At 51.8% G+C, this 13,117-nt stretch overlaps 1 protein-coding gene across 3 annotated transcripts; it reads left to right on the forward strand.

The window, feature by feature from the left end:
- Positions 1-337: 337 nt before the first annotated feature.
- On the forward strand, positions 338-11,934 carry fdxacb1 (ferredoxin-fold anticodon binding domain containing 1). Of its 3 annotated transcripts, none has more exons than XM_088619441.1 (8): positions 338-722; positions 1,253-1,377; positions 1,774-1,821; positions 2,597-2,782; positions 4,086-4,242; positions 5,181-5,384; positions 5,641-5,799; positions 6,970-11,934. In XM_088619441.1, exons 1-8 carry the CDS (start codon positions 706-708, stop codon positions 8,048-8,050), a joined length of 1,977 nt encoding a protein of 658 aa, XP_088475567.1. In that variant the 5' UTR covers positions 338-705; the 3' UTR covers positions 8,051-11,934. The 3 variants fall into 3 exon arrangements, with proteins under 3 accessions (XP_088475567.1, XP_088475566.1, XP_088475568.1); XM_088619440.1 differs by lacking the exon at positions 338-722 and adding an exon at positions 747-1,154; XM_088619442.1 differs by lacking the exon at positions 338-722 and having other exon boundaries at positions 749-1,441.
- The last annotated feature ends 1,183 nt before the right edge of the window (positions 11,935-13,117 follow it).

The following is a 13,117-nucleotide window of genomic DNA, read 5'->3' on the forward strand; positions in this document are numbered from 1 at the left end:
CAGCTTGAACTGGTGTAGGCATCTGAAATTCCATCAAAATGCAGCCGGAATGACAGGTGTAACAGGTATGGCTAATTTTATAATCAGTGGAAGAGTATGGATCATTGTTAGGTGTTAGTGAGGCCAGTAGGGGGCGCTCACCCTGCAGTCTGTGTGGGTCCTAAAGCCCCGGTATAGTGACGGGGACACTATACTGTAAAAAGGCGCTGTCCTTTGGATGAAACGATAAAAACTAGGTCCTGACTCTCTGTGGTCAATCCCAGGGAGTTTCTCGAAAAGAGTAGAGGTGTTACCCCAGTATCCTGGCCAAATTTCCCCCTGGCCTTTCCCAATCATGTCCTCCTCATAACCCCCGTCTCTGAACTGGCTCCATCACTCTGCTCTCCTCCCCACTGAGAGCTGGTGTGTGGGGAGAGGACTGGAGCATCATCCAGGTGGGGGTACACACTGGTGGGGGTGGAGGGGATCCCCATGACCTGTAAAGAGCTTTGAGTGCAGAGTCCAGAAAAGCGCTATATAAATGTAAGGAATTATTGTTTTCCCCTTCAATGATTACAGCCTCAATTGGATAATCAATTCCAATAATAAATTCGATCTGTCTCTTTAAAGGTGGCAAGCTGCTGTTCGTGAGATGGACTGCAGCGGTCAGTCACGACGCCCTGCGTTTGGTAGACTTCGGGCGCATGACTGATAGCAGGCAAATCAATGACAGCGAGCAGCAGGTTAGAGTGATCAATCGCGCATCGAGTAATCCAATTAAAAGTCCCGCCTTTCGCCGATTCTCCCGCATCTCATTGGCGGAAGGGAGTGTCAATTCCTATGTCCCGCCCCCGGTGTGTCGCAGTACAGTCGTCCGGCGTGGAAACACGCGTGGGCGGAACACTTTGTAAACTGTGTTTTCTAAGCGCTTTTTGTTGCACAACTTCTAAATAACCGCCCGGTCGTCTGGAAACAAAACGAATTTGTAATATAATATCTATCAACAGCAAAAACATTGTCCTGTTTATACTCTAGTCGTGTATGAGTTCACCGTGTGGTTTCCTTCAGGGATTTGTAAACCGGAGCTCCCATAGCGAATTATTTTTTTTTTTACTGACGCTCTTATGTACCTTTGATAACAGTGTTTATTTAGTGAGCTATGGTGAGCTACTGCGGTAAGAAAGAAACTATGTTAAAATCGAGTTTCTCAGGAGTCGCGTTTCATTCATTTGCAGTGGTGAAGGTGCTTTATCTGTGTCTTCTCTGCTGTTAGGAAATTCCCTCGGGAGATACAGCGAGCCCAGTTGCTCGACAGACGTGCTGGAAACTCACGGGAAGCGGAGCGGCGGAATCTACAGTCCTATCAATATCTAGATAAACCTATATTATTCTTCCAGCGTGAGTTGTCTCATTACTTGGCCTCACTTTCAACTGCGTTGGAAGAGAGGAGATTTTAATTTAGGTAATTAACGTGTTAAGTGCCTTGGCACCGGCGTGTTTCAGTATTGATAACCACAGCGATTAGAGTGTAATTTTCTAAATTACCAACTGGATTTACCAAATGGCGCGCGTATTACTTACATTTAAGCTATTAGTTTAAATACATAAGGGAAATGTAATATAAACTAATGTTAAGCATGAATAACTTTTAACGGGGGTGTGTGAAGTGCAGTATCTGATATTCTTGGTTCTTCTCTAGAAGAAGTGTGACAGATCGTAGTGTGTGTCACCCGCGATGGGCTCGGTCTCGGTCTGCACAGTATAGAGATGTAACATGTTGCTTTGTTTCTCCAGGGTCGGAAACTGGCCTGTTGAAAAGTCACATTCCCTCAATGGACCCCAGTGAGTGTGGCTGTTTTATTATACCGAGCTCTCGGGGGGAGGGCACGCGTACCGCCGTGACAGGAGCAGGTCTAGCCTGGTGCAGATTCAGCCTTGACTGAACCCAGGACTTACAGCAGCGCAGCTGTTGGGTTGACCCTCCCGTACAGAGACGGCTCAAGCTTTCAAACTGTTGTCATACAGTCGAGCCTCACGATAGTCCGTGACTCTTCCTGCCTCGGGTTTTTGTCCCGTTCCTTGGAGTTGATCCTTCTTTCTATCCCCAGCCTCGTGAGGCATCAATCGATTATCGGAGCCGGTTCAACAGACTTAGCTAAGCTTAACCCAATAATTATTTTATACGTGCCACAGCGTGATTAAGTACTAACACGGTAACCCTGAATATCTGAATATGTGCTCATGTATGTGTCCCACTCCACCCCTGTGAAAAATAACCGTGTTCACTATCGGCCAACATCACAAAGACAAGGTGCAGTGTGTGTGTGTGTGTGTGTGTGTGTGTGTGTGTGTGTGTGTGTGTGTGTGTTTTACACAGAACTGAGGCCTGTCCGGTGTTGCCCTTGTATATTTGATTTAAATATAAGATCCAAATAAAAAAGGAATCGTCGTGGTATCGGATCCTTAAGGCACGTGGGGAACGGGCTTGTGCTCAGGAGGAGTTCTGCTCTGGAGCCTCTGTGCCTCGGTCTGAGAATGTGTGAGGAGGAGGAGCTGGTCGTCCCGCCTCTCGCCGAGGCGACCGCGTGTGGAGCTCAGCGCATGTCCGTCTCCGCAGGCAGCGCCGCGGTGCGGGACCCCCGGGACGTGCTGCTGCTCGGCGAGGGCAACTTCTCCTTCGCTGCCGCCCTGTGCCAGGCCGGCGGGGTCAGCCCGAGGGTCACCGCCACCTGCTACCAGGCCGAGGAGGCGGTCCTGCAGCAGGAGGGCGCGGAGGAGAACATCCAGCTCCTCCGAGAGCATGGTGAGGAGGTCCCCAGACTGGCCCACACGCACGCGCACACACACACACAGGCCACCTGCGTCGTCGCCCTCCGCAGTGACGTCAGCGAGTGGGACTAGACGTTGCTCCGCCCACCTCTGACGTGGCTCCAGAACAGGGGTTCCCAGCTCCGAACCCCGGGGTCTGCAGTCCGGTGGGGTGTCTGTATCTCCTTGTAGCTCTAGCTGCTGGAGGCTGTGCAGAAGGGATGAACTGGTCAAGTAAAACCCTAATTGGATCAGTTTCACACTTCTCCCGGGGCGAAGAGCTGTTTATAGCTCCGGGAGACATAGAAAGCCTTGCTGGACTCTGGACTGGAGTTGGGAACCCATGCTCTAGATCTCTAGATGAACTGGACTCTGGCACAGGTCGCATTTACTGGCACTGGTGGCCGATATTAACATGCAGCATTATCATTAATACCAGAATTATCGTTGTTTGATTTGACCAGATTTCATCCTGCATTTATTTAGTCTTGTGCTATAAAGGTCCTGGTGCATTGAAACAGAATTCTTTATTGTTATTCTGCATTTATGTTTTTACTCCTTTTTTTGTTTTAAAAATCGCTTAAAATCACTTTAAAGATCACTTAAAAAATAGATTTAGAAATTTGTATGGCCACCTGATTCGGGATCGCAGGTTGTGTGTTTTTCACTTCCTGGCTCCCAGCTGTAAACCCTTCAGCAGCACACAGGGGAGAGTGAGGGGGTGTGGCCAGACTCCTCTGCCCCGCCCTGCCCGCCCCCCCTCAAGCCACCTATCCACCCATACCGGACGTTTGGTGCTGATTGGTAGAAAGGCGAGTACGGCAAATGTGCCTCTTTCCTGCTAGTGTCCGAGAATCCGCAGGGGTCGCTGTGCCTAGGCTGACTACTCACACCCTAGTCCCTGGATTCCTTTCCTCTGGGAATCTTGATCCCAGCTGTCCAGTAATGTGAGACCTAGGCTCAAACTCCTGATCATGGAGTTCGCCCTGCGCTTGGCTGAAACCCCTCCGTTCCGCTCTGGCGTTTGTGCGCATGGCTGATCGTGGACCGGTAGGTGTGCGCAATTGCATTGCCCAGCTCCAGCTTGAGCTGGCTTTGCCCACCAGCTGGTGTTGGTGCCAGGAAGCACAGTCGATTGCCAGCCTGTGGGAGGACTGGTGCAGCACGATAGGAACCGTGGGAGGCATGGCTCAGTGAGCGCAGGGACGGGAAAGATGGGGCTCCGCAGGGGACAAGGTGGCAGCAGGGCAGCGGGGTGACTGGCAGGGGGTGTCAGCTGTTTCGTTGTGGGCACTCAGGGGCGGAGGTGCATTTCGCAGTGGACAGCACCCGGCTGGGGGAGTGCCCGGCGCTGGCGGGGCAGCTCTTCGACCACATCATCTTCAACTTCCCCCACTGCGGCAGGAAGGCGGGCGTGAAGAGGAACCGCAGCCTGCTGGCCAAGTTCTTCCTCAGGTGAGCCCTACCGGAACCCGTGGGGCGGAGCAGAAAGGTGCAGCCACAGGGCCGGGGAGTTTGTAAGTTGTGTTCCCTTTGCCGTCAGGCTCCGCAGGATGTACATTCCTACCACTTCACCTCCAGAAGGGAAAACTGTGTTTCAGTGTCGTATCACAGAGTTTTCTGCATTTCTGACAGTTACAGTTCCTTTCTAATTGGCGTTTCTTTGCGTTAGCTTTCAATTCAATGAATTTTGTATATAGCGCCTTTCACAACAAGGTTGCCCCAAGGCGCTTTACAAAGTAAGTGACCTTACATGTTGTGAATACAGAACAGAAAAGACCAGAAGGCAACGGAGGAGAGGAACCAAAAACTCCTTAGTAAGGAGAAAAGAAACCTCTAGGGGTCCAAGGTCCACTGTCTGCCCAACCCCTCTGCTAACATTATACAATTAAAAAAGGAAAAACGAATTATTAATACATGGAGGTATTAATACATCCATCATGTCTTCTGTGTGTTAGTACTCCATGCAGATCTCTGTAGACCAGTAAATTCCTCTTAAACGATAGCTATATCCACAATGTCCCTCTTGGATCCATAGCAATGATGCAGCATCCAACTCAGATGATGCCCAGCCCAGGCGCCATCTGGACATGTGGGGAGGAGAATAGGATAGTCTGGTCAGAACAGATGTATCTGCCTGGTGGGCCAAGATAGAGATACACAATGGCATGTACAGCCTGACGGGAAGCCAATGGAAAGAGTTAAGTATTGGGGTTGTATGGTCGTACTTTCTGCTCCTGGTAACAATTCTAGCTGCTGCATTCTGAATTCGCAGTAAGGTGTTGAAAGGGTGGTGGGTGCTCCAAACAGCTGTCAAACTGAGCACCCTGAAGCAGCTCTGTCTGACTGGTTGACGACAGTGTATATTCAAGCGGGACTCTTGTCCTCTCCAGCTGTGCCCAGGTGCTGAAGGACAGCGGCGAGGTCCACGTGACTCTGTGCAACGGGCAGGGGGGCACGCCCGCGGACCAGCCAATGAGAGAGTGGCACAACAGCTGGCAGGCCGTCGCCATGGCCGCGGAGGCGGGATTCATCCTCAGCGAGATCCGCCCCTTCGACGGCGCCAAGTACCACGGTTACAGGAGCACGGGCTACAGGTGAGGGGCTCTGCTCCGCCAGCGTGCCGCCCAGGGCCTCGTCCTGCTCCGATCTCCCGGGGGCCCTCCGCTGGTGAATCCCCATGGCCAAGCCTTGTGATGGCGGAGGTCTGCAGATCCACTCAGGCTCCTGCTGCTGTCTTTGCTCCGTCGTCTGCTAGCCTCTCTGTACAACCAGCTCATTTTAACACAGGAAGGCAACGCCGTGCTGAGAACACGAGCTGTCCTTCATTCACGTTTCCTCTTCTCTTTTCAGGAGCCAGGACAAAACCTTCCACGCGGAGGGGGCCCTGACCCACGTCTTCACTCGCAGCCTGCCCTGCGCCCCCCCGGAGAGCGTGCAGGCCGAAGCGAGGCTGGCCAGGGGCAGCGTTGGCTTTGAGGTGCCCGAGGAGCTGAGCCACAGCTTCGGCAGGTACTGGAGTCGGGAACCGGCTGGGGGCCCCAGCTGGCCCCCGACTCCCACGCTGCGCGGGGTCTCTGCACTGCGTTTCAGAAAATAAACTTCACAAAGCATCTGAACGTTTGGATGAAAAAGTAAAATCTTTTTTCCCTAAAACCACACTGTTGCATTCAGAGTCGGTGATATTGGAATCAGGTGTTTGTTAGGTTTCCAGGTGGGTAGGAAACCATAGATCACTTGTCAAAACCTTTATGGACAGTAGTGATTGGACACTCAACATGCTGGTTCTGTTGACCTGCAAGTCTTCCCTCAGTCTTTTAAATTGATCGCTATAATGGGTATTTAACAGGGGAAGTGCTACAATCTGCACAAAGCTCCGTCCTTCGGATGAGACGTAAAACCGAGGTCCTGACTCTCTGTGGTCATTAAAAATCCCAGGGCGTTTCTCGAAAAGAGTAGGGGTGTAACTCCGGCGTCCTGGCCATATTTCCCATTGGCTCTTATCAATGGCCTCCTAATAATCCCCATCTATGAATTAGCTTCATCACTCTGCTCTCCTCCCCACTAATAGCTGATGTGTGGTGAGCGTTCTGGCGCACTATGGCTGCCGTCGCATCATCCAGGTGGGGCTGCACACTGGTGGTGGTGGAGGGGATCCCCATTACCTGTAAAGTGCTTTGAGTGGAGTGTCCAGAAAAAGCGCTATATAAGTGTAAGCAATTATTATTATTATTATTATTATTATTATTATTATTAGCACCCTTAACCTGTTTTCCAAGCCTCTGCTTATTTCCTGACCTGCTGGCTCTCCAGCAGTCCTGCTCCAGGGGTGCGATAAGAGTCACCACACTAAGCTCTCTGAGGTCAACTCAAGTGCAAAGGTCCTGTGCACTTCCTTATTTGTGCTGATTTGGATGGTAATGTGAAAAAAAAGACCTTATATGTTATATCACGTTAATCATTATATTGCTACTCTGGGCAAAGGTGAGCTGGCTCCTGCAAAGAGATGGCACAGATCTTCCCTTACAGCCATCATCCTTCATCGCAGATCCCTGTCACACTTCCCCATTCCATACGTACCGTCGCTCAGCGGGGGATCTGTATCTATCTGTTCCTCTTCCGTCACGAGGCGCTGCCTGAGAGAGAATTCATGAGACACAAAAACGGTTCTCTTGTTCCCAGGAATGTCTTGGGCCAGAACTCCTCGCACCCCGTGCGCATCCTCCTGGATCTGCTCCTCAGGGAGCTGCGCTCTCCCTGGCCCGTGCAGAGGCTCGAGAGCGACTTCCCGGAGCTCTTCCGCGCCTGTCCGGGCCTGCTCTCCGACTGCGGGCCCGACGTCAGCCCGGCCCGGGTCTACTGGATCAGACCCACCGAGACGAGGGCGGGGGTGGACGGGGAGGAGGGGGACTCCACGCCCAATGGCCCCCAGGACAGCGAGACCAAGGGGTACGGCCTCCGGCCTTCCCTGCTCCTCCACGCCCGGGAAGTCTGCGGGCACAGGGAATTCCGGGCCGGCACGCTCCACGCTGTGAGCGGCCTGGTCTTTCGGAGGCTCCCTGTCTCCAAGAGCAGCCCGCCGGCCTTCCACGAGCTCCTCCTGCTGGGGGCGTTCCGAGCGGATTCCCGGCCCTGCCAGCTGCTCCGGTGCTGCCTGGAGGCGGCCTTGGGCGCTGCTGACGGGCAGGCTGCCCCCCGAGACCCCGCAGTGCCCGCGGTCTCCTTCGAGGAGGATACGGGCGGCCCCGCGCCGCAGCTGTGGGTGAATTTCAGGGGCGTCCCCAGAGTGGGGAGGATAGCGGCACTCCCGCCAAGAGGAGAGCTGTCCCAGGACCTGCAGGTCTGCGCGGCCACTCTCAACCTGGACCTGCTGGCGTGCCAGGTGTTCTCCCTGCCCGACTGGAGGATGCTGTGGAGCGGGGATCCCCGCTTCCTAGCGCAGTTCGCCCGGAAGGAGGTCCGGCCCTTCTCCAGCTTCTCCCTCTACCCCCCCTCCTACACGCACGACATCAGCTTCTGGGTGGAGCCGGAGAGCTTCGACGAGCTGGCGTTCCACGCGCTGGTGCGGCGGGTCTCCGGGGACGCCGTGCGGGATGTGGCTCTGGTCGACCGCTTCCGCCACCCCCACATGGGCCACGCCAGCCTCTGCTACAGGCTGACCTACCAGTCCTGCGACCGGGCGCTGTCGTACAGCCAGGCCCTGGGCATGCAGCTGCAGCTGCGCAGGCTGCTCCCCCTGCAGCTGCAGGTCACGCTGAGATAGAGGGGGGCTCCGGGGTCGCCGGGGCCTGCGGGCCTGGGGGTGACAGCCCGACACGCAGGAGCTCGGGCTCTGTGACCCCGTTTTAACCACCAGCTGCTAGGACCAAGGAGTGATCACTGACTGTCAAAGAGGCCCTTCTGAGAAACCAGCGTAGTTGAACCAATTGACCTTTGAATGCATTTGTGAGTGATCTTGTTTCAGATACAGGGGCCGGATGCTCGCTGTGTAAAACGGCAGAGAAGAGTCTTTTAGCCACAAATTAGGACCTGAGAATGGAAGTCATTTTCAGGCAGCAGGGAATGGACACCGTGATGCTGGCCTGATCTCCGTGTCGACCTCTCCCGCTGCAAGAGGGAGGACTCGGCTTCAGCCCGGCCAAGCAGCGGGCACGTTTCCGCGTACGTGGGTGAGCTTCGGCTGCTCTTTCTGCACCAGGCTGGTGAAGCTCGGTCGCTTTCACTTTTTTTTTTCCAGCCGCCTTTTAGTTTCTCTTTGTGCCGGAACGAGAGGTGACCCGAACGGGGCTTGTACTGTCACGGTGACGACCTACGCTGCGCTCTGCGACGTGCTCTTCCGTCGATCTCCGGCTCCGATCCCTTGTCGCCGGGCTCCGGCGCCTCGTCTGTGAGGATCAGCCCGCGGACGGGAAGGTTTGTGTGGCCGCAGGTCCCCAGAAGAAAGTCCGTTTACAGGGGCGCCTGTGGAAGGAAAGCAAAAATGACCAGAAGGAGACCCCTGCCCTTCCCTCTCTGGAGGGATGGTTCGTGTTGAAGAAGAAACTCCTCCGTGTCTCTGGATGGTGCCGACCCCTGCCCTGGTGTTGCCACAGGAGACTTTTCTCAGGGCAGCTCTTCACAGTTTACAGTCTGGACAAGTTTCGATCCCCCGTTCCGTTACAGCTCGGAGCGAGGCTGCGGGCGGACTCCTCTCGTCTCCCGGGCGCCACGTTCCCTCCGGGCGCGCTGCTCGGAAGGCCTCCTGGGAGCGGCATCCTGGAACGGTCCTGATCCGGGCCTGATGTCACTGCCCTCCTGCTCCTGTGTGTCACATGGATTCCAGTCTGTGTTCATTCTCCATGAGCCAGTGGCTGTGGCCTCCAGAGGTTTCAAGAGCAATTGACAGCTAGCCTCAGGCGAAGGACCTCTGGGCCTGGAGTCAGGATGTCAGCACCTCATTTCTATTTATTTAGCAGTCACAACATTAATCTTTCCTTTACCTGTTTTGTTTAATTAATTTGCACACCCGAAGAAGGCTCCAGAGCCAAAACGTTTTGTCTCCTCTCTTCTCTTTTCAGCCTGGAATAAACCTGTACTTGTTCCTTTGCAGCCTCTGCGTGCTGCTGCAGCTCCCTACTCGAACTGCCTGTTTAATTTCTGTACCACCTGATTCTCTGGCAGCGTGTGGACATCGCCTGCCCACCGAGAAGACAGGCTGGTGTCTGGGGATGCTGGGTCCCAGTGTTGAGGCTTGCGGTGTTTCTAGAGAACTGGCTGCGTTTTCCAGACACGCTGGCTACAGCGGTGCTCGCCGGCAAAGCTGTTGTTCGCTCAGGTGCTGCACTGCTCGTTGGTGTGATAGCTTGTTCAGCAGGGTCACAAGCCATGAAGTAGGTACTGATGAGGTCATCTGTTGTGCGCTGTATTGATGAGTTTATCTGTTGTTTACTGTATTGTTGAGTTTATCTGTTGTGCACTGTATTGTTGAGTTTATCTGTTGTGCGCTGTATAGTTGAGTTTATCTGTTGAGAGAGTGTCTTTATTCTCTTGAGGGGGGGCAAGTTGATTACTGTATTTTTTAGTTTCTCTGTTGTATGCTGTATTGCCAGGTTTGTAACCTCAGCTGTTGTGAGGGTTTCCAGTTCAATTATGAAGAGGAGGGCTGCTGATGGGACTGGCATTCGGTGGGTCAGGGTATGATTTTGCTCCCGATCGCTCAAAAGCACCGTGACTCTCGCGTGTGACAAGCAGGCGTCGATGGCCCTGATCTGTGGTTTTGGAAGGGAAATGTTCTCAGGCTCGTTCTGTCTGAAGGGTGTGTGTGGCAGGCCTGCTTGACTGTGACACGTCTAACTTGCTGCTTCCCAGGTGTGTCAGTGACTCAGGTCTGCAAAGTGACATTGGGCTTATTGATGACATTGATAGTGTGGGTGGTTTTGGACTGATTTAGTTTTGTTTGCGGAGGTCTGACTGAGGGAAAGGAGTAATAGAGCCATGATTCCCGTCAGCAATGGGTTCCTCAAAGCAGGAAAGAAAGAGCTAATTCAGATTACAACATTACAAGTCGCTGTAATATGTCCAGCGGTGGCAATAAAGAAATGTGATCTGGACATCGGTGGCTCTTTTTAAAAGGCTGTGCCCTCATTCTGGCGTCTCCTGCTACCTGGAGTCGGGTTCACCTCGCCCGGTGGATGGTGTTCATCTGCGAGCAGTGCTGCTGCTTCATTGCTCGGTGCCGTGTAGTCGTATCTGACGTGTTGGCAGCGGTGATGGTGGTCTCTGTTGTAGGGAAGATCTCAGCTCTCTGCTGTCGTACCTGGGCATGGAGTCCAAGAGTGGCACGGGGCTGAGTGGCTTCAGCCCTGGCAGAGACGCAGGGAACAGAGGTGTCAGAGGACTGGTGCGCTCCGGGCAGGGCGCGTGCTTTCTCTCCCGCGCGTCCTGAAAGTCGGTAGGAGAACGACATTGCTTTGCACAGAAGAAGAAGAGCAACCCTTACTGGGGACTGCTTTCTGCCAGTATAATATCGATCGAGGGGATTGAAGCTGTGGAAGACCGAGTGAAAAGGTCAAGACGGTGACTGTGCACCGGAAAGGTTTTCTGTTTGCACCTGAGACCACTGTCGTAGGTGCAAACTAAAGCCTGTGATTCTTCACACCCATTCAACCAGAGAGAAGTGAGACAGATTGGCATCTTCCTGTCCTGTTTGTTTGACTTCTGACACTGCCCCTTTCCCCTGTATGTTCCTTTGATATGTTAAAGTCTTGCCTACTTTTAATGTATAGAAAGGAAAGTGTCACGTCAGTCCAGGGAGCATGTCTTCCTGAGTGCGAGGGGAAAACCTTCCTCTGTGATATGCTCCCCTTCAGCTGACTGAATTAAAGATCTCTGTTTGACAGTCTCCCAGCCTGAGTGAGGACTGAGTTTTCTTCCGGGACTGATGTCCACAAAAGCTCTCCGGGTTCACCCGTGTTCTGTATTTGTGTGGATCTGCTGTGGTCAACTCAGCAAAAAAAAAAAAAAGAAAGCTGCAGGTTTTAATTGATGGGGAAACAAATCACTGTACGTTACCTCATGCTTTATTAATTCCACACCCTGTGTCCCCATTTCCTGAATACCATGATACTACGTTGTGTCTCGCAGTATCTCGGTTTGGGGAGTCTGAACTGGCTCCATGTGTTTACTGAGGGTATTATTTTGAGATGCAGAACGTTGCTATCAGGTTAGCATTTGTCTTACTTTTTTCTTGATTCTGGGATCTAAAACGTTAGGGTTTTGATCATATAAATTTGAAACCTTAACTTCCGTTAAGTTCTGTTAAACTTTCGTAGGTCCTCTTCGTGCTCTGAGTGCTGAACTGCTTGCTTATTCCAATCACAGTCGGACACAATTGTATCGGTTTATTTTAAACTCTTGGCTTTGTAGCTTTCCTGCAGGTGTGCTGTGTGTGAGTATATTTTGACCACAGGCTGTGCCAGGCTCTGTGCAGTGGTCAGTAGTGCTTCACTGCTGATTCTGTCACTAAAGTGAGTGACCTGTTGTGCTGAAAGCTGCACTTTTATCTCTGGGGTCAGACCGCAAGCACGCTGGCTCTGCTTTGTTGTGGCACTGGATGCACCTTTGTATGCAAAATGTGAGAGGTTTTATTAAAAGAGAAACATGTAAAAACTGGGTTTATCAGAAGTTTGCTTTTCTTTGCTGCCCTGGAGGCCCATGTGTGTGTTACAGACCAGGATACCAGAAGTGTTACACACCCTCCCTATTCTGCACATGCAGGACGCGTCCTTTAGAGGGCGCTGGACCCAGCTCCAGTCATGGGCCAAGGAAATTCCTCTACACAGAGAAGTGAGACACTTCTATCACATCTTATCCCCTCTTTATTTCAGTCCTGTTCCTCTACTGTTGTCTTCAGCTTACTAAATGAGTCCTTGTCTACTGGTGTGATAGCAGTGACCTTTAAAACAGCTGCAGTTACCCCTGTGCAACAAATCTATCTCTGGACAACCTGAATAATGTTAACCCAATATCCGGCCCACCCTTGCAAAAATATTGGAACATGCTGTTACAATTCGGTTCATAGACCATGTCATTGCAAATAACCTCTTTGAACTCTTCGGATCTGGTTTGAGACAACTACCCAGCAGAGAAACGGCTCTATTTAAAGTCACTAATGATCTTCTTATGGCTTCTGACTCCGGTTCTCTTTCTATCCTCATTCACCTTGACCTCACTGCTGCTTTTGACACTGTTAACCATGACATCTTACTTTCTCAACTTGAGACCGTTTGGGAGTTTCTGACGTTACTCTTAAAGGGGACGTGTAGTCCCAGTTTCTCAGTACCTGTCTCAGTTATTATCTCCCTACTCCCCACCTCGCAGCCTCCATTCGTCTGACTCTGGTCTCCTGTACTGTTTGTCCCCCAATCCCCCACTCTGTGGGTGACAAGGCCTTCTCCTGCTACATCCCCAAACTCTGCAATTCTGTCCTCAAGGATATCAGAGAGTCGCCTTCCCTGAGCGCTTTCAAATCTAGAATCAAACCCTTTATTAGAGGACTTTCATGTAATCAATTTGCTTTCCTACTCTATTCCAAACCTTTATTGTAATTGTGTAATTATGGTGTCTCCTCTTAGTGTGTGTTTTTTCCTTACTGCAAAGCACTTAAAGAGGCCACTTTTAAAGGCTCTATGTATTATATATAATTATTATATATTATTATAATTTAAGACCCTCATTATAAACCGTATGTACAAAAGTATTGCAGGTTTTTCCAGCAATAACCACGTGCAATATTTTAATTCAGATACCTTCATCTTCTACATGATTAAAGCTTTAATAATCAATAATGGTA

The sequence above is a fragment of the Lepisosteus platostomus genome, chromosome 25, assembly GCF_059453375.1.
Source record: "Lepisosteus platostomus isolate fLepPlt1 chromosome 25, fLepPlt1.hap1, whole genome shotgun sequence".
In the NCBI taxonomy this organism is placed as follows: Eukaryota; Metazoa; Chordata; class Actinopteri; order Semionotiformes; family Lepisosteidae; genus Lepisosteus; species Lepisosteus platostomus.

What these genes read in the sequence shown, in the direction of transcription:
- fdxacb1 (XM_088619440.1), top strand. Translation starts at nt 1,021, where the DNA reads ATGAGTTCACCGTGTGGTTTCCTTCAGGGATTTGTAAACCGGAGCTCC. An exon ending in ACCTATATTATTCTTCCAGC is followed by an intron (nt 1,378 to 1,773) that starts GTGAGTTGTCTC and finishes TTGTTTCTCCAG; the next exon opens with GGTCGGAAACTGGCCTGTTG. An exon ending in TACAGGAGCACGGGCTACAG is followed by an intron (nt 5,385 to 5,640) that starts GTGAGGGGCTCT and finishes TTCTCTTTTCAG; the next exon opens with GAGCCAGGACAAAACCTTCC.